This window comes from Gadus chalcogrammus, chromosome 5 (genome assembly GCF_026213295.1).
Source record: "Gadus chalcogrammus isolate NIFS_2021 chromosome 5, NIFS_Gcha_1.0, whole genome shotgun sequence".
NCBI classification, from domain to species: domain Eukaryota; kingdom Metazoa; phylum Chordata; class Actinopteri; order Gadiformes; family Gadidae; genus Gadus; species Gadus chalcogrammus.
In genome coordinates this window covers 8,181,006-8,201,774 of record NC_079416.1, presented here as the reverse complement: position 1 = coordinate 8,201,774, position 20,769 = coordinate 8,181,006, and the positions used below count along the sequence as shown (strand labels likewise).

The following is a 20,769-nucleotide window of genomic DNA, read 5'->3' as shown; positions in this document are numbered from 1 at the left end:
TGTGCAGGATATTATAGTATGACATTATCTGATGCATGGATATGCAACTTCGCATTTGTGAGAAATGGCATAGCCATGCCTCAGCTATCAGTGAGTGAAATGCATCTGTATGAGTCCATTTTGATCTTAGACCACTCCCGGCTCATTTGTGCCCAAACAGGGCTTTGCTTCCCTGATTGGTTCGGGTATTCCACCTTGCCTGTCAATCATACCTGTGAATGAATAACACTTTTCAACGGCGGAGAAACACGGAAGTCAGGAGCAAAGAGGATTTTCTTGGGTTGTATAGTTTCAAAATCTCACTTTCTTCTACTAAGGCAAATTCATGTGCGCAGTGGTCTGTCTCAAACCTTCCGTCACATACTGTAGGACTATAGGGATCACATTGGAACCCAGCTCCCGGGGCCACTGACAAACAGGTGGGGAGCAGGGTGAGGGTGCAGTGGGTCAGACAGACAGCAGGGTGAGGGTGCAGTGGGTCAGACAGGCAGCCGGGGAGCAGGGTGAGGGTGCAGTGGGTCAGACAGACAGCCGGGGAGCAGGGTGAGGGTGCAGTGGGTCAGACAGACAGGTCTGTAAGAGATGACTCCCCTCCAGCCTCCTCAGAGGTCGTCCCATGACACGGCAAGGGTTACCTGAACGCCCCGGAGTGGGATCCTAACCACCAGATTTGGATCCCTTGCTTTTGACAAAAGTTACTGACACTCATCTACATATGCAGGAAAAGCATACGTGCACATGTGCTGGAAACACCTGCCTTTTCCATTTCCCTCCTCCAACTTCCTAAGGAAGTTCCAGAGAATATGAATCGACCGTGTGCCAAGACTCGAGGTCATATGTTGTATATATTTGTGGACGTTTTAAAGGGCAGCAAAACATCCCCAAATATCCAATCAATCATACTCAAGTTAGAGATGTCTGGAAATTGTGAATCTGCACGATATGAAATGAGCCTACCTTTGTCGTCATGAGAATCAGTACTTATAGTATTATTGGTGCTGTTACCTCATCAAATGTGCAACGGGTTCACTGTCTGTCTAACACATCTCTCCAAGTGTCCTACTTGACGCCACAGGGCTATGATGATGTGTCAGTGTTGAAAGGCATAGAAAGAAGCTTCAGAGGGAGAAAAAAAACGGATTCACTTTTTTCTCCCCGTCTCTTTTTTTCCATCCACATAGGATCAAAGCAGTGAAATGTGCTGATGTAAGCCGTTCTGGGGCGAGCACAGAGGGAACCGCAGACGGGCACAAAAGCAGTCCCGGGCCAAAAGAAAAAAAAAATGATAAAGACGAGACCACATTTTGCTGTCCACGTCGTTGGGCGAGCTTAGTCGGAGCAAGTCAACCTCGATAGAAGGGGGAGGAGTGAAGGGGTGGAGGGGGACCGGCCCGCTGGCAGTGGGCCTCGGGCATTCGGGGAAACCCTGGCTCAGTTCACAGAGGAGGACCTGCATAGGAAGAGCACAGAGTCTCACTTACGGAACGATATTTAGGAATGTATAACTAGACTATCTTGTAGGGTACTTGTCATTCTAAACTAAAGGTTTTATTTATACACACAGCAGATAACCCACTTATCTCCAATCATAGTTTTGTTTTTGTTTTTTGTTTAGAGGAAATAGCCTACTTAAACACTACCTAGAAAAATAACATAATATCAATAAAATAACTATTTGGGGTTTGTAGAAAATACATTATGAAATAGTTCCTGCCTTCTTCTAACTCTAGGTCGCAATTGTGTCTGGCCCATTCCTACCTCTCAGTTCAAGGTTTTCTTCAGCGTCAGTGGGCTTGTGGTTGTAGTCACTACTGTAAAGCTGTGAGTTTGAAGCTGATGAACGATCAGTGTTACTCAAAGGCTTGTTAAGAGCTTCCCCAGTCAAAGGCTTTCTGGGTCACATGGTCTGACCTTACGGAGAAAAGGCGGGGAAAGAATCAGGAAGGGTTAATGCAAAGCCCCCCTAGCAAATTAGTCCCCCTACACACACCCCACCACACAAACACACGCCCACAAACACACACAGAAGCAACTTGGGCCATCTGCTCATATTGGGCTTGCAGCCCAGAGAGAAACTTTCAGATTTCCGGTCTGAGCAGTAGCATCTGGTCCCACCAACTATATTCTGTTCAGTCTTAATGTTGTTTGACTTTAAACTATTGTTTAGCTTATAGTAGTAGTCACCGTTTTAGGGTTGGACATACATGGAATTATAAACATGTGTTCCCGATGACGGCCATCAACAAAATTTTTGGTATTGTTGATTTTGGCACAGGTTGCAAAACTTGGGTTTCAATTAATGGAAATGGCGTCCAAACAATGACTTACTCTTCTTTTATTCCCATTGATTAATGAAAACTGTGAGAAGGAGGCTTTTCTATTAGTTTTTTAAGGACACGCACGCATGCACGCACGCACACACACACAGAGTGTATGATGTGGGCAGACGATGACAATCATGTTTGTTATTGGGCCTTTGGTAACTTGGGGGAGGGGGGGAATAACAGAAATTCCATTAGAGAGAGAGAGAGATGGTCTTGGGGGTCCTTGTATATACTATGTAGTACACAAATACCAAATAGGCACCATTATGGTGACGACTGTCTGTGGTACTGCAACCTTGTTGATTTTCTACTGATCTGATTGATGTTTGGTATGAAGCAATTTCATAAGAAAACGTACAAAACATACAATCGGAAAGAATAATTTATACCTTTTGTTCTCTTATGGCTTTGCTTGATTCTCTGGCCATTGCTTTTCTTGTTTTTTTGAGACTATGGGCTTAACTGAAATTATTTTCCATGACCTCAGCCACAGATATTTGGTCCTTGTGACACTTTCAATCCAGTGGCTGCTGCTTTAAACTAAAGCTATGCACTGGATTCCAGATGTGTCACTGGACCACATCGGTCAAATCATATATTTGATTCCTTCTGGAATGAATGCTTTCGTCATATTAGAATGCAGCCTTAGTAGACGAATCATTGATAGCTTGTTCCCTTCAGACTGGTTAAAGCCCTCAGCTTTAAGTTAAATATTGTTCAGGTTGAATCTAGAGTCTAGCGAGCCAAGAATGAAACGTATGCTTACCCTTCCAAGCAGATGTCCCAGATCAAATATACCGCTCTTTCCACGGTGTCCAGATTACATTTTATAGTGAAGCAGAACTCATTAGTTGGTCAACTCCCATGAAAACACAAAGTGAGTCAGAGTGATTTCTGCTTTGCAATTGCAAGAGTGAACAATCCACTGATTGTGGATAGGAATTAAAAAATTTCTTTGTAAAAAAACCTTTAGCTCCCGCTCTTAGATGTTTTTAAACCCCCTTTTTATTTTGATTTTTGCCACATGAACCTGTAGCCCTTTGAGATCTTCGGATGAAAAGGGCACTATAAATGAAATATTATTAATTTATCTTATATGCCAATGGTTTAGTTCATAGTTATTTCATAGAGTAGATATATCAGATAGCTTTGTCATCAAATATATTTGATAGTAAACTGCAATTACTTCAGTCGGGATGGACGTTATAACTGACAGCTCCCGAGTGCTCAACGGCGCACACTGGCGTCCTAGCTGCGCCCCTTCTGCTGTCACCCTGCTGACGGCCTTATGGTGTGCTAGAGGTCCTCAGAATCCCATCCCCTTCAGCAGCCTGACGGTAGATGTGGCCACAAAGCCCCTGCAACCAACTTCTACCTCGATCCCCTGTATTTGCCAGCCCTGTTGTTGTACCTCAGCGGCTATGACTGAGTTCTCCCGTTATTTGCAGATTCAAAGACTTCAATCATGTACTTGTTAATGACGGTAAGTGTACGGTTCCTCCAACTGTGTCCAATATGAACATGCTTATTTCCCCCGGATCTTGCACAAGGCAAGTTCAACGTCACTGTTAGTTTAATAATATTTGACCTATCAGACCTGCTGGACCGCATCGCCGAGTTCTGCTGCCTGCCTGCCTGACCTGCAACAGGGAGGCTGGCTGCTGTTTGAGAACATGGGTTTCCTACACTGATAGACTCCTCAAACTTTAGTGGCTTTGCAAATCCAGACTTGCTCCATGTCCTGTCCCGCCCTCATTTGCGAGTAAGCTTGAACCTGCATTCCTACTATATAGACTTAAACCCAGGGATAGTTTAGTATTTTTCATACTAATAAATAAATGACCTAGAAATAAGCAGTTATTTTTTAATTGGTTCATCACAATCTTTAAAAACATATACTGCCCCACACAGGCTATAATTAGAATTATACTCATACAGCAGGAGTTGGTGGGAATAAGCACAATATCGGTTTGCATCAAATAAGCAATAGTCCACCCTTTGTTCATAGTTGCACAGATTACCCTTTCACAGGCCACTAAAGGTTGTATTTTGCCGCTTTAACGACATATAGGGCTGAGTAACGAAAACAATTGTTTGGCAGACAATAAACCCTCCTCAAGTGTAGAGATTACATCCAGGGCCAGTTCTAAACTTCGGGGAGCCCTAGGAAAGACATGTTTAATGCAATCTTACGCCTTCTCAATTTAGCAGATTCAAGAATTGTAAAAAAATAAAATAAAAAATAAAATAAAAATGGTCTCTATTGTGATTTCAGCAATGGAATCCGAAGTAACAGTAGTCAGCTGCTCAGTGTAGATTGATTTTTTGCTTTGAAGAGAGCAAACACTTCGTATCATTTTAATATATTTAAGTCACTTAAAGTTAAACATCTCCTTTTTAACTGAATCCTGGAAAGGAAAGGTCGCTGTAGAGTTTGCGACAACAATTATTGTCGTTGTCCTAGGGCTGGGAATCGGATGACCACCACCCTGTGTATTGGATGACAAGACCAAACCGGTTCAGACGTCGGTGGGCGGCCGGTTTGAGCTAGTCTCCGTGTTGCCTTAGCGACGCGACGTCTATAAATACCGTGGTGGAGAGGGGTCGTCCATTACCGTTTGAGCTCAGTCTGTAGAGAGGAGCACCACGTCTTACTGCTGCACTTTATCATTTCATTCCAGAATTCTGGTCTAATGGACACACTCTTTGTAAATGCTTTTTAAGGTAAGAACGTCGATTGAATTAACTAATTTCAATTTCTTACCACTAACTTTAATTCAATGTCACTTTTCACCGGCTAAATGTAACGTTGTATTTCCTTACTTTTAAGATGTGTTAAATATCACTTGTGTAAAAACGATCTGACTTTCAATGTGAATGTAAATATAGTTTGATTGGTCAAACTGGCTTTTAGCCGTTTAAATGGTTAGACGCTAGGGGCCGGGTTAATGGCTTCTTGATTTGATACGACGTGGCTTTGGTCCGTGAGCGTTTCATTGTATATCCGAACCCGTTACATAGTTAATATATCTAAAGAGACGAATTGTGATGGTTTTAAAGACTCAAGGCACACTGTTTGATATCGTTTTCGATTTGTCGGAATTACTCCACGCTAGATTATCATGCTCTATAAATTGTTAATCAACCACATGGATGGAGGAAGTTTCTCCTTCGAAAGTAGTGGCTCTGCGCATGCGCATGCCGGCAATAATGACCCGCGGTGTAGTACTGGTGTAAAATATACACGCTGTACCCCTGAAATCTCCGATTTAGACGTTCTGCAATTGTATGCTCCCTTGTCATGAATGGATTCATGCTACCCTATCAAGCTTGATAGGATAGCATCATGCTACCTTGCGCAGAACCTCTAGGTAGCACGATTTGATAGGTATCATATTTGGCAGAATACCGGCAACCGTTACGTCAGGGTAGGGCGTATACACCGTGACGTAACATCGCCATGCCCGCCTCCATTTCGCAAGTATAGGAGGAACGGCAGTTAGGTGTGGTCATTGTTGAGTAATTAGTCGTTATTCTGGGGAAATTGTTGTTTGAAACGGCTATGGTCTGTCCCACGTGGAAAAACAACTTTTTGATTAGGATAGGGCTCCTTTTGGGTTTTACAACAACTCTCCAGTACTCTAGAAATGGCGGGGTTAAAATATCCCATGATGCATTTCGATATACAAGCCCTGTTGCGATGTTGGCTCCTTCAAGGTGTCATCCATAAAATGTGGAGCATGCTATAATTCGATTGGTTTAATGGGTAGAGATCATTTGGGTGTCTTGCTGTTACGCAGCTTTCCACATGTAGTCTGCGTAATGCCAAACACTGGTTTAAATTACAATTGGCAATGCCGGTTTTACCGATGGTTGTAGCTGTGGGTACAACATTATACACTTATCTGCACTGTATTTTAACATCAGAAAATATTAATTATTGTAAAAATGTTGCATGTTAATGGTCCACCACGTGAGTTATCTCATAGACCAAATTTTAACAGCCCTGCGTTATTTTTTTGTTGTCACTTATGCGAGTGAATTTGTCTAAAATACTAGTCCTCTGCAATCTTTCTAGATAAACCACTTCAGGAAAGTACACACTGGCTACTCTGCAGGCCGCGGCCTCGAGTCTTATCTGAAAGGATTCAACTTTACCGGCGAGCCTCCCTGGCTACCCTTAACCTGATTAAAGCCTCAACGGATTAAATCTCCTTAGTATCCAAGTAAGTTGCTTTGACCTGTTTTCTTTTTTACTGACTGCATTAATTGTATTACTTGTGTTCTGAATGCCACCCTCGATTCTGTGTTTCTGACTATGCATGCGCTCTTCCTCTTCCAGGGTGTTTTTGTGACTCCTTTTATCCCCCCTGTGACGATGAAAACTCTGTGTCCGGCCGAGTTCAACCTGTCCTTTTTGGAGGAAGGCTTTACCGCCAGAGACAGCGTTGACCAGACGATCATCGAGTCCTCCACCGGTGTAAGGGTCTTATTCTGAATTGTTAACAAAGCGTGGCGCCTGCTTGGCTGTGTTCAGCAATATGTATGCACGTGTGGTCACCCCACCGAAAGGTATTATATATTTAACGCTTCTGAACCTCTGTAGGACGACCGTGATGCCTTCTACGTGTGTGACCTGGGTGACGTGGTGAAGAAGCACCTGCGCTGGGCACGGGCTCTTCCACGGGTCACTCCGTTCTATGCCGTCAAATGCAACAACAGCATTTCAGTGGTGCGAACCCTGGCCTCCCTGGCTGTGGCTTTGACTGCGCCAGCAAGGTGAGTTTTTATTTTGAGTTTCATTTTCATATTTATACTGATTCGGAAAACATAAATGCCATATCTTTTTTATTGATGGTTGAAGTTTGGTCAGACCCAGAAAGGCTATGTTTTGACTAAATCTAGAGATTAAGATTAAAAAAATCTAGAATATCTGGTTGGAACCACATCATGGTTCAATGCATTTTTTAATGTGGGAATAATGTTAATTTTGTCCTGCACTTCAGGCGGAGATTCAACAGATCGAGTCACTGGGTGTGGCGCCGAGCAGAATCATCTACGCCAACCCTTGCAAGCAGGCTTCCCAGATCAAGTATGCCTCCGCCCACGGCGTCCAGAAGATGACCTTTGATAGCGAAGTGGAACTCCTGAAGGTGGCACGCTGCCATGAAAACGCAAAGTAAGTCATGGGGTCATTGTAACCCCGCATTTTATCGCACTCTGTCATACTGATACAGGCTACTTTATGATCCCAGTGGACCTTATTTGCAAAATAAATCAATCAAAGTTAATGGTAGAGAATAAACACAGTATTGACACAGCATAGATATACATATTAGCCATAAAATAAGCAGAGTACGTGTGGCTGACTCATTTCCCTAGTGAGAGGTGTTAATTCATTTGCCACAAAGACTAGGGGTTCCCTGTGGAACTCGTACTCTGTTGCTGAGTGGACTCCTGTTCAGACGGCACTGTGGCGTGGGTGTAGTCATTGTAAAGGGCGGAGAGGAGTTTAAACAGCCCCCTCCTCTCACTAGCACCAGGGGTAGTCCTGCATGTCTCTTATTTTGCGCAGGGTTTTAAAAGTTGTCCCCATTCTAGGCTGGTGCTGCGTATCGCCACAGACGACTCCAACTCGGTGTGTCCCTGAGTGTGAAGTTTGGGGCCACCCTCAAGGGCTGCCGGGGTCTGCTGCAGCGGGCCAAGGAGCTCAGCCTGGACGTCATAGGGGTCAGCTTCCACGTGGGCAGCATGTGCAGGGATCCCGCGACGTACACCCAGGCCATCTCCGACGCCCGCTGTGTGTTCGATATGGCCGTGAGTTCAGCCCCTTTCTATCTGAAGATTGGTTCTCCGGTGGGTTCAATGCATCTGCATCACACACTTACCCTTTTGCTGTCCCCAGGAGGAGTTTGGCTACAAGATGAGCCTGCTGGACATTGGTGGAGGGTTCCCCGGCTCTGAGGATGTCAAACTCAAATTTGAAGAGGTAATTTTCACCTGTGCCCTGTCTGTCTTGTTTTTGTTCTTCTGCTTTTTCCAAGAGTATTAATCACCTATCCTATGGCTTAGTGTTTTTACGATACTGGATTTTCTACCTTCGATACACTAGCTTGAAAATATGGCTTTTCGATACCACTGGGAGAACTTTTATTTATTTTTGTTCAGAAAATAAAATGGAGTATTTCTCTACAACTGCAAGGGCTATAATATGTCAGCTTGGTGGCAAAATAAAGATTGTTGTTCAAGTGAAGTTTTCATTGTGGATACTACTTGGTTAACGGTGAATGGAGCTAGAACAAAGCATATGCTGAATCCAGTTCCAAGTTCAGCGCAAATCTAATTGAATGACATGAAGCAAAACACTTGCAAATCCAAGTATGGCCACCAGATGGCACTGAAGGACATGTGTTCTGATTTAATCCAATTTATCTAGTTCCTCAGAAACCTTGGTCATTGATGGCAAACACAATCATTAGTGGGCCCAAACACTGGATTATCTGTTTATGGTGGTTTTATCGATCAAAGTAAACTTTGAGGACTAAGATAGGACATCATTTTTGGTTGTAAAAATAAAATGGTACGTTGGTTCTCGATTAAGTTATTAACTCTAGTTTGTTGAGTTCTAGTCACAGATTGATATGGTTTGGACTCTTGGAATCAGTGGATGCTCAGCTTTCATATAATTAAGGTTGTGAAGGTAAAATTTTGTTACGTGTGCCATTGCTGTGCATGTATAGTTATTAGGGATGGGCAAAATGATTATTTTCCTAGTTCTTTCAGTTCAGTTCACTATAACGATTCGTTTATTTGATTCGGCCGTTTTGATTCATTCGTTACGTCAGATTACGTCTTAAGAAAAATTACAAATATTTTTTTTTTATTTTAAACTGGTCATGGGTCCGGACAGGACCGTCAAGACCGCGGTCCGCCGTTTGGAGATGCTTGCTATATAGTATAACCGAACGCCCCACCAATATTTATACCACTTGCTTACTCTCTATATTTCATTCATGGTTTTACATTTATAATTTTATTTTACTTAACGTTTAATTCTTCATTGTTCAGTCATTACAGAACTTGAACTTATTTATGGTCATAAATAAAAACGTTCGGTATTCGTTCACGTTCGGGGTTCGTTGTAACGAATCGGTCGCGACTGACTCATCCCTAACAGTTATGCATAAGCAAGAAAGCTCAGCTGGAAACAAGAGTAATGATACTGCAGAGAATGATTATCAAAACCCTTTCAAAAAGTCAGTATAGATATTTATCGAAAAAACAATCTCTTTGACAACACAATTAGCTAGGAATGCCTTTTTGTGCTTGGCATAGTAAAATGACATTCTTCTCCCCTCCTACTAAAGATCACAGCAGTAATCAACCCAGCCCTGGATAAGTATTTCCCTGCTGATGGTGGAGTCCGGATCATCGCCGAGCCGGGTCGCTACTACGTTGCGTCTGCCTACACGCTGGCGGTCAACATCATAGCCAAGAAGGTCATCGTGAAGGAGCAGTCTCCCTCAAATGGTAATGGCGGCATCAATAGCAAAGAGGGCTTTCGAAAACGGTTGCTCTTCGGAGAAATGTCACTATATTTATTACACTAAACTATGGTTGATTTACATTTCTTTGTTGTGACACCTATCCTTTTGACCCTTTCAAAATATGTCAGTCTGGAAATGCCTTTTTATATGCATTGCATCCTCATAACGTGCTATTTTTCCGGTGTAGAAGAAGAGGACGATGAGACCAACGAAAAGACAATGATGTACTATGTCAATGACGGAGTGTATGGTTCCTTCAACTGTATCCTCTACGACCATGCTGAATGCCTCCCGATTTTGCACACGGTAATATAGAGAGCTTTAATATTTATTCATAATTTTTTAATTTGTTGATCATTTATTTTATTTCCAACAATTGTGCTATACTAATGCTTATGTCCCCTTTTGTTTGAGCAGAAGCCAAAGCCAGATGAGGCCATGTACACGTGCAGCATCTGGGGGCCGACCTGTGACGGCCTGGACCGCATCGCCGAGTACTGCAGCCTGCCTGACCTGCAGATGGGAGACTGGCTGCTGTTTGAGAACATGGGGGCCTACACAGTGGCCGCCTCCTCTAACTTCAACGGCTTTGCAACTCCAGACATCCACTATGTCATGTCCCGCCCTGCCTGGTGAGTTGAGCTTTACTCTAACCCTATTCATAAGTGGCTGTATTTCCTGTCAGTTTATCCACAGAAGCACAAGGGGTCTTCTTTTACAAAAGCTGAAATCTTAAACCCAGACATAATCTGAAGTCTGACCTTTTGAATTCCCCCCCCCCCCAGGAAGTGCATGCAGCAGATCAACACCCAGGGCATGCCCGCCCCTGTGGAGGAGGCCGGCCCAGCCTGCGTCGCAGCCAGCTGTGGCAGCGAGAGCGCGGTGGAGCTGCCCGCTAAGCTCCACCAGAACCTCCTGGCCTAACCAGCCGACACCAGCGGTCCCAATACCTCAGCGTCCTGTGCCGTGTTCCAATATCCATACTATCCGTACTAACTAGCCTTTGTTTGAGTACGTAGGGCGTTCCAATTCAGATCGGGTGAAAATAAGTGTACTGAAAGGACTCGGATGGTGTACTCAAAACGATCAAATCGTCAAGTGTGGATCAATGTACATTTTTGTACTCAACGGCAGCCATCTTAGCTACGTAGCGGAAGAGGGCGGAACCAGGCTGAACCAACGTCAGCGCTCTTTCCCCATAGCCTGCATTAATCATTTTGTAGTTTTTATAGCTGCTAGGCGTTAAGAGTTCACCATTCAAAGCGGGATGTTTATTGCGGGGGAGGAGCCGTGGCGGCAGTCGTGATCGTAATTTCCGGTTAGTGCACCACGGAGTATTCGATTCGGAACAACACTGACATCTAAAAAATTTGCGCACTTAGTGAGTACGGAAAGTGTACTACGTTGAAGTGTACTCATGGAAGCATGGATATTGGGATACGGCAATGGTGTTCTTCTTTACTAAGTGTACGTTCATTGAAAGGCCAGTAAGATGCAAGGGTGGGAGGGAGTGCTTAGGTGGACCTGTTGGTGTACTCGGTTCTGTATGGAAGGTGGGGAGCAGCGCTAGTCCGCTATGTAGTGTGGACTTAAGTTCTTGAGTAACGTAGCATTCCAACAAGGCTTCTGCTAAGCGGAATTTGAGGGAAGAGGTCTTTGTAGTCCCAGCTCTGGGGCTCACAAAATATCACTGTGCCGCCCATGCCGTTACAGATCAACTACTTGTGACATCGTAATTGGATGTTATGTCTGTATGTTTGGGGGATCTTATGCGTCAAACTTTGGATCCTGTTGATCTGAGAACCCTCCATTCCATTAAGAGGGGGTCTTCTTTCATATCAAGAACTGCTGCTACATGATCGTTTTCCAGGAGGTTTTCACTTCTGTCCAGAACTGATTAAATATAAAATATAGGGACTCAAATGGCATACTTTCTTTCTGTTATTTTTAATGATTTTTTTTTTCAACCGTAGTGATCATGTTATAGCCAAATGATTAACAATACATTTTTAAATGGATCAATGGAGATGGGATTGCATTTATATCGCTTTCCTATGGAAATTTGAGAATTTTGTATTTCTTTCTAATAAATGAAAAAACGGCATGTGTGATACTTTATTCCCTGATCATGTATAAACTAAGAAGTCGTTCCTCATAACAAATTTAATGAGTTAAAAATGGGGTAATCTGTGGAGGGACGATTCGGTTCCTGTCGTTAAACTTTCTCCAGGCCAATACATTATGTAGACTCCGAAAGCAATAACGGGTTTCCAGAAGCAAAGGAAAAGTTATCCATTTATTAGCCCAGTGTAAAATAAATTAACAATTCAGAAAAAAATCATATACTCAATGATATAACCCAACTCTCTTTACCACAATTCAATTGACGCACAGTAAGTTAAAGTAAAGCAAGCCAATCATGTAAAACCAGTGGTCGCTGGTGGAGCCATACAGGCCCCACTGAAGGAGGTGGGCACAAATGTCTTTAATGCCACTTTGTTCTTATACAATCCAAGTACTCTGGTGTGACTGAACACTGCACCCTTCATTCTTTCTGATATATAGCCTTACACAAACTTTTAATGTCTCAATATTTATCAGAATACGCTGTCCTTAAGCATAAACTGATTTATAGGTAGTGGCATATAATGGGAAGCATGCTTTATTCACAGGTATGGAAAATAGTGAATTGGCTGGACTCAAAATACTTCGTTTTGCTGACAATCTCTGGAATTTCATTGCTGTAGGAAACGAATAAGAGGAATCTGCAGGGGTGTAACAGTCTTAAATACAGGCAGGCCCTGGTGTCTCCTTTCAGCTTTCCATTAAATAAACCGTTCTTTCGTTTTCCCTCAGTGAGTGAAATAATGCAAATTATTCACTTTATTTTGGTTAACCATGATAGCATTCAGAAAATATCTGCTTTAATAACATTTTATTCATATTGTCGATTATTTTTGAAAGTATGCTAACTATCCTGTATCAATGTAGGCTATATGACAAACTTTTAAATTACACCATTGATTTTAAGTCTAATCCCTCACACACATACAGACCTCTGAATTTGTTTGTACAAACCGAGTTGTAGAGGCAATGACATTTTTCATTTACATTAAACAGAGCTAAGACAGAGATTAACTAACATTACAACTCGATTATATCCACTGAACAGACCAATTCCAACCTGATCTTAGAAAAATAAGAGTTCAGGTGATAGTAAGATCAGAGGAGACATCACAATTATGACTTTAAAAAATTAATGCCTTCTGTTCGAAGTGGTTCCTGATGTAATCAGTGATTGGCTTTCTCGTCGTTCAGCTCCTTCCTGAAACACCATGTATAACACTTGGGGACCAAGTGGCAACAGAGCATGCTGTGGCTGGACCCAAGGACAGCCGCCGCCTTGATGGCCTCTGTGTAGACCCCGTCTCCGAAACAGGTACACTGGTATGAAGATGATCCACACCACCAAAACCCGCAACATGCCGATGGTGACAAAGCTGGCGTTTTTGTACAGATCTGGCAGTTTTTTTCCTTTGAATGCAAAAAGGAAACTGACTACGGCCAATAAAGCCCACATAGCTTAAAACAGCACCAAATAGAGCTTTGGATGTAGGATCACACTTAAGTTCGAAGGCTTTCGTATGTGGTTCTCTTTGAAGAGACGGTGGAAAAACAGGCTAGCCATATTGAGCACAGACCAGCTGGACCCCCAAATAAAATAGCGACTACAGCCGGTGGCTGGTTGACCTTTCTGAGCCAGCCCCCCATATCTGGGAAAAGGTGAAACACACGAAGATCTGGAGGAGGTTGGCCAGAACTGCAGGAAACACCAGAGAGTGAAAGCTTCCCAAATAGCGGCATACCTGTGATGCTAGGATAATGGAGAGGGTTTCACTATGAAGGTAAAGCTCAGGCCAGAAGCAGGCGAGTAAGGAGGAAAAGCTCCAAGAACACAGGTAGCCGCCAACGGCTTTTCACAATGGAGTGCCTCGATTAACCACGAGGTATAACACCCACTCCAAACGGTGGCAACAATCACGACTTATGTTGAGATCGACAGGGTAGTAATAAAGGGGTTCTTCCATTTAAGGAATTCATGTTCTTTAACCAAACACTTGTCACGTTCCAGGATGAATACTTACCTTCTTTCACACTCTACATTTCTGCGTACCTGCAATAATCACAAATTCTAAAGGGTTAGTTTTTTGCATTTATTTGTTTTTGATATAATTCAATTCAATTCAATTTTATTTGTATAGCCCTTAATCACCATTACAGTCTCAAAGGGCTTAACAGGCCAAATATTTGCAACACCCCCCTTTACCCATGCCCCCTATAGAGTAGGAGCGTGTATGTTCAATGACTGTTGAATACATTATTTAATTGAGCAAGGCTATCCATCTACCAAAAGTTGCATGGCTTGCAGAAAACATGCAATAAATTATCCTTGCCAACATACTTTTGGGTGACATCAATATTAGATAACATATTAACACATGACAAAGAGAATAGAAGCCTTTTCAAATGAAATGTGATTTGAAAATCATAGTTTTAGTTTGCCATTGACAATAATAACAAATTACCATAATTCCCTTACTATACTTTGTTACATGATATACATACTGATTGCTTACCAATTTCAGGAGAAAAATGTCCCTCACTACACACAATACAGTGCTTGCAGCATCCATTTTTCATCAGCTCCTGTCCCGCTGGACAGGTCTTACTGCAATTGAAAGCAGTGACCTTTGGGGGAAGGACAGAATCAACTCAAATTGGTCAACCACTCAGTTTAAGCGATTCACTGTTCTTTAAAATTGTAAAATAATTATGTTTAAATGTACACATCTATGTTTCTCACACACACACACACACACACACACACACACACACACACACACACACACACACACACACACACACACACACACACACACACACACACACACACACACACACACACACACACACACACACACACACTGTTCTCACCGTTGCATTAGCCATCTTTGCAACAAGATTCGGGGGGAGAGTGATCTTTCTTCCTGGCAGATACTCTCCAATAGTTCCCGAACTGGGCGAGTTCCATGCGACGATGTCATATCCAAGCATGGGATCTCCATTATCATCAAACACTATGTGTGTGTCACTCAGGGTGAGGTCGACATTCTTGATTTCATTCAATAGCTGTAGCAACAGATATGATCAGACAACACGTTTTACAGGATATATCAATTTGATTATTGAAAGGCCCTCAATGTAGCCTACCTCGTATGCCGTAAAGCTGGTATTTCGTTGACATTTTCTCTGTCACACTTCATTAGACTACTCAGAGCATTGACTATTACTTCGACTGCCAAGTAGATATTGAGGGACAAATCCCAGAAAATGTAATGCACCAGACATCTCGTTTCCATACATTGGCTCGCCGTTAGTGAACAATTCAGCTTCTCTTGAGGGGCACTTTGACAGGGCGGATGGTTCAATTTATGATACTCCCATAGGGGGTTTGAGGATTTTTCTTCGACCATTGAAGATACGTAGTCGGCAAAGCCTTCAACAATGTGTCTTTTAAAGGCGATTCCAAAGAAGGGCCCGATTGCCTCGATGCCTGGGAGCTCTTTGATGTCAGAGGAGTTGGACCATGCATCACTAGCGATCCAAGTTCTGTTCAGGTTCATCTGAATGGCGGCTTCCAGGACAAGCTTCACGATTGACACCTGGGTGAAAAGAATGATAGCCTCGGCGGTCGAGTTTCCAATAGTGTCCATTAGCTCAGTTAATTGCTTTTGGGCACTGCTATCGCTGAGGTCTAAGTGGGCAGGCAGGATGAACTTAAAGTCAACGCACACATCCATGGCATTGAAATGATCCACCAGGCCGTCGCTGCCGTATTTGCCATACTCGTCGTCGCTGCCCACGATTCCGACCGTTTCCCAGTTGAACGTCTTCACAAGCTCTGCCATGGCTTTGGTCTGCAGCACATCGCTGTTCACTGTCCTCAGAAAAGTGGGGAACTTGGCCTTCTTGCTGAGCAGTTCACTAGTTGATGCATAACTAATCTGGGTTCAGAAAAACAGAAAGCACACAAATACTTATGTTTAGGCATCTATATTAGGGGTGGGAATCACACGGTACCTCACGATACGATGCATGAAATTAAATAAACATGTGGTTTATTTCTCAATTTAAAAAAAAATCATTAGGAGTCTTCACCCTATTATCACCCCTCTCATTTGTCATTATTTGGTGCAGCCCAAGTCTGCAGAGCAAAGTAGCCAGGCAGATCGTGGTGAAGCAAGTGCGGAGACAGACCAGTCAGTCAATCAGTTGTGTGTATGCCGGACGGTCGGTGAAATGAAGAGGTCAGGTTGTCAGGGGAGGAAAGAGGGGAAAGAAAGAGAGGAAAAAGCTCAAAGGAGTCGACAGTTGGTCACCCAGTTTTATTTTTTACCAAGAAAGTATATTCCCTCCCTCTAAACTTTCCCAACAACCTGATAACAAGCCTAGCCTAGCAGCTAGCGCTACTGTAGCTAAAATAATTACAGCCTGCACTGGATGATAAAACTGAAAAGATAGCCTACCTATCTACAAATAGCCTACATTGCTACTGAAAATGAAATGTCAGGTGTAATGTGTATTAATGTTGACATATGTACGGGATAATGCCCATGAGGTGTCCATTACCAGAAATGAATGGACAACGGCAACGCGGATGCGTGAACTGTCCTCCGCGGTTGCTTCCGCGAAGTCCATTCATTTCTGTTGATGGACACCTCGAAGGGCACTATCCCGCTTTATACGATGTTCATTTACGAAAGAAAAGATTGAACCAATTAACAATTTAATTTGTTTTATAGTTAAAATCGTGAGGGTTTTTATATTTGTACAACGTGGCCACAGCGTCTTCATAGCGTCAACGTCTTACCTAGGCGTAAATTAACACTTTTTAACCTACCTACCTCCAGCCAATCAGAATTGAGTATTCACCCAGACCATGGTATAAATGGAGATAATGCAATGATTAACATTCCATACTGCTTGCCAGCCATTGCATGATAGCTGTTGACATTAGCTAATGAAAACTACCCTCATGCACAGATGCAGCCCCAGGATTACCCCCCTCAGTTGAAAGGCAAGAAGGTGAGCCTATGTGCAATCCATGAACAAAAGTCTTTGGGGTTAACATTTATGTAAACTGATTTTGAATATTTTGATTGGCTGCATTACAATATTAGCAGACATTAAACTAAGGATACTTGTACATTTTAGCTGGCTTTTAAGTTTCAAGTCAGCTAAAATTACAGGCAGTCTACCCTTAGATTAATAGCTGCTATTTATTGTAGGCTAATGCAGCAAATCAACATACAAATACATATTTAGTCATGCCCAGCTCAATCAAATCAAAAAGACTGTTGACAACATTGTTTAATATGTTCAGATAATTATGAGACATTCTGAATTATATAATGTGACTTAGAATCAGGGCCCTCTTCAAGCCATGATTAACCCACAGAAGAAACCAGTGAGGTTGAAATAGAAGAAGGGGAGAAGGAGGACAGACTAAGTAGAAGCAGCACTGATGAGGAAGTGGAGGAACCAAGTGAGGCTGAAATGAGGGTCATGTCAGACAGATGTGAGCCAGAGGCAGATGAGCCACATGTACTGGTCTCAGACCCAGATCAGCTGCTTTCTGTTGACACAGGTTTGTGGCCAGCAAGATTGACTGACAATGATTGGCAAGTATTGTCAGAAAGATTGCTGTTAGGGAAGATGAGGAGATGCCCAACGATGGAGAGGGAAAGCCTTTCCCTGATTACCTTAAATATACCAAGACACTAAATGGCAGGGAAAAGGTAAAGAGAGATTGTTTAGTCCATGACAAGAGTTTGAATGCACTTTTCTGCATTCCCTGCTTCCTTTTTTCCTTTTTCCCATAGTTCCCTGAATAGTATTGAGGGATACAAAATGAGCATTGTGAAGTGGCGAAGAATGTATGACAAATTTCCAAGCCATGAAAATAACAGGACCAACAGAGAGTGTTATGTAAAGTGGAAAAATCTGCAGTGCTCTGTTATGGCTGCAAGTGGCATTGACTGTCACCTACAAAAACAGATGCAGTCTGAAGTAGAAAGGAACAGAGCTCTCTTAGAGAGATTACTTCAGGTGACTCTCCACTTGGCCTCAAGGAATTTGCCTTTCAGGGGTAGAAACACAGAACTAGGGAATATTCACAATGGTCATTTCTTGGGAACCCTTGATTTATTTAGCTCGTTTTGATCTTATTTTAAAGGAACGCTTAGAGCAAATGAGAACTTCAACAAATAGCAGACCGACTCACTACACGAGTCCAAGAATTCAAAATGAATTCATAAAATTGTGTGGGCTAAGAGTCCTCAAAAAAATCCTCAATGAAGGTCGGAGGCCATCTATTATGGCATTATTTGTGATGCAACCCAGACATTTCTCACACAGAGAAAAATGTTTTGCTATTGAGATATGTTCACCATATTACAGGTGAGGATGAATGGGCAATAACGGAGAGGTTCATCCGATTCAGAAATTTCAATAAAAAAACAGGACAAGAGATCGCCGACATGATGGAAAATGTGCTTTTGGACTTAAACATAGACATTGGAGATTGCAGGGGACAAGGATGTGATAACGGTGCAAATATGTCAGGCAAAATAAAGGGTGTTCAAGCACAAATTTAGAAAAAAAATCCCATAGCAACATTCTCCCCTTGTGCCTCACACACATTCAATCTTGTTACAAGCTGCACAGACTAGTGCAGAGGTTAAAACCTTCTTTGGCAACATTGAAGCTCTGTACACATGACTACACATGAGTCCAAGTCCGGAGAGATGGGCCATTTTCAAAAGAATCACAGGATGCTCACTTCATCAATTGTCCGACACCCACTGGAGGGCACGATAAATTAATTCTGTCAGGGGGCCCAGAATTTCTAGGGACTTACCGGTAAAGGGGATTGCACTGATTAGCACACCTGTAGTGCCACCCATGAACATGAATTACACGGGCTCACTGAATTGGACGTATCGTCACAGGATTGTAGAAGAGAATAACCCAAATAAGTATAAAAAGTGTATAACTAACATGTTGCGTTGACTACTCTTGTGCGACTGTGTGTGTGTCTGTGTGTGTGTGTGTAAAAGTAGAAACTGACGGTTAGCGCTCATGTGGTCCTAATGTCTGCTTTAATATCGTGTGGTCTAAATAAAGCAAGAGAACCAAATGCATTGACATAATCCCCTACCTGGGCGATCGATGACAGGGTTAATATTCGTGCAACAGCGATGGACACTTCGGAAAAAGCCTCGCCGATCACTGCTTTGACTCGAGGGTTGGGCGCTGAACTGGGCTTCCTTCCAGGTAACAACCCGCACTGGGGGTCCAGTTGGTCGATGGACATGTTGAGGGCCATCCGCATGGCCAGGGACACATCCCCGCAGGTATCGTACACGTCGTAGCCAAGTGTCACATTAGGCAGAGCTCTGCGCTGGTTTACCCTCTTGATCGCAAATATCATCATTTGAGCAGCTAGGAATACTTGAAATTGATACCTGCACAAAAAAACAAGGAAAGACGGTTAATGTAAAAAAACAACATCATTAATTGATTTTAGTTTGGCTGTACTCACTCGTTGCACGAGACGTGCCTCGATGACGGGAGGGTGCGATTGGGTTGTAAGTGAATCGGGAAAAGCCCTCCGATGATGACGTCCCCATCGGAGTACTCATGTAGGGGCTGGTGAGTCGCTGCTGGAAGGGTGCAAAGCAGACCCGGGAACCATAACACACAACACAACAGAAAGCACCACATGCTGCCCACCCTGGAGTGTACCGCACTGGGGAAGGTTGAGGCTCCTCGTTCTGCTGCTGCTGTTTTTCAGTTCCCTGAAAGAGACCCTATCTGTATTATAAAAATAGGGGAAGTCAGAGGAACTATTTCCCTCGCCTGCCCAGGTCCATTTTATTAGTCAAATACGTTATGGCACTTCATCTGTTGATATGCAAAGCACTTATTCTTTGGTAAATTTGCAGCCTGGGAGCAAAAATAAATAAATATTAACATTAAAGCGAATGTATAATGGATATTCTGTGCCAATGTGTGTGCCTGGACTTTGGCATTCAAAACTAATGGCAACATGTTTTGCATGGCTCCGAAACCTGTGAAAGTAAGTTGGGAAAAATCCCTCAGCTAAACATGCAAGTAAGACATGCTGTGTGTGCGAATGGCACTGAAGGCCAACCCAAATCCCGCATCCCATACGAGAATCAGTCTACAAATCAACTGATCATCAGCAAGACAGTCAAAGGGAAACCATATCACAATGTAAGATATATCGAGGTCCATTTGTTACTTGTTGGCACACTGACAAGTTCACACTATGCTTATCAACGGTGCCCCTATTGATGGCATTTGTTTCAGCATCTGTTATTTCAATATAGTAGCTAAACTTACCCTCTGACTATCCTAAAAGGGAAGCTGGACTAAATGAAAAACAACAAACCAAAACAGAATTAATTGCATTCATATAAGCTACAGTGGTTTTTTGTGTGTGCAAGTACAGGCCTCCACTTTCAAATATGCCTAAAAATCGATGGTGCATGATAGATAAAAAGACAATTCCAAATTTTTGTTAGGACTACAAGACACAACAATCCAAAATAACACAGACTTAGGTTGGGTTGCATCATTTGCATTAAACGCTTTGGGAGATGGATTGATTGCCATTTAAAGCTTGTCAGTCGAATGTAGTCCAAAACTACGTCCATCATTTTTGGAACCTGGCAACGTTTCATCCACAGTGCATGTTCAGAAAAGGCAGCAGGATACTAGGCATGGGACACTAAGCAGCTTTTAGATCTATT

At 42.8% G+C, this 20,769-nt stretch overlaps 1 protein-coding gene and 1 pseudogene across 1 annotated transcript; one reads left to right on the top strand and one right to left on the bottom strand.

The window, feature by feature from the left end:
- Positions 1-4,926: 4,926 nt before the first annotated feature.
- On the top strand, positions 4,927-12,939 carry LOC130382649 (ornithine decarboxylase-like). Its single transcript, XM_056590516.1, is given in 13 exon segments — positions 4,927-5,048; positions 6,403-6,550; positions 6,667-6,804; positions 6,931-7,078; positions 7,081-7,103; positions 7,331-7,503; positions 7,926-7,966; positions 7,969-8,141; positions 8,230-8,313; positions 9,692-9,854; positions 10,059-10,177; positions 10,289-10,503; positions 10,657-12,939. Coding segments are annotated over 11 exon segments (1,380 nt in total). The 5' UTR covers positions 4,927-5,048; positions 6,403-6,550; positions 6,667-6,702; the 3' UTR covers positions 10,796-12,939.
- A 180-nt stretch (positions 12,940-13,119) lies between these two features.
- Positions 13,120-19,786, bottom strand: LOC130382758 (G-protein coupled receptor family C group 6 member A-like; annotated as a pseudogene).
- Positions 19,787-20,769: the final 983 nt, after the last annotated feature.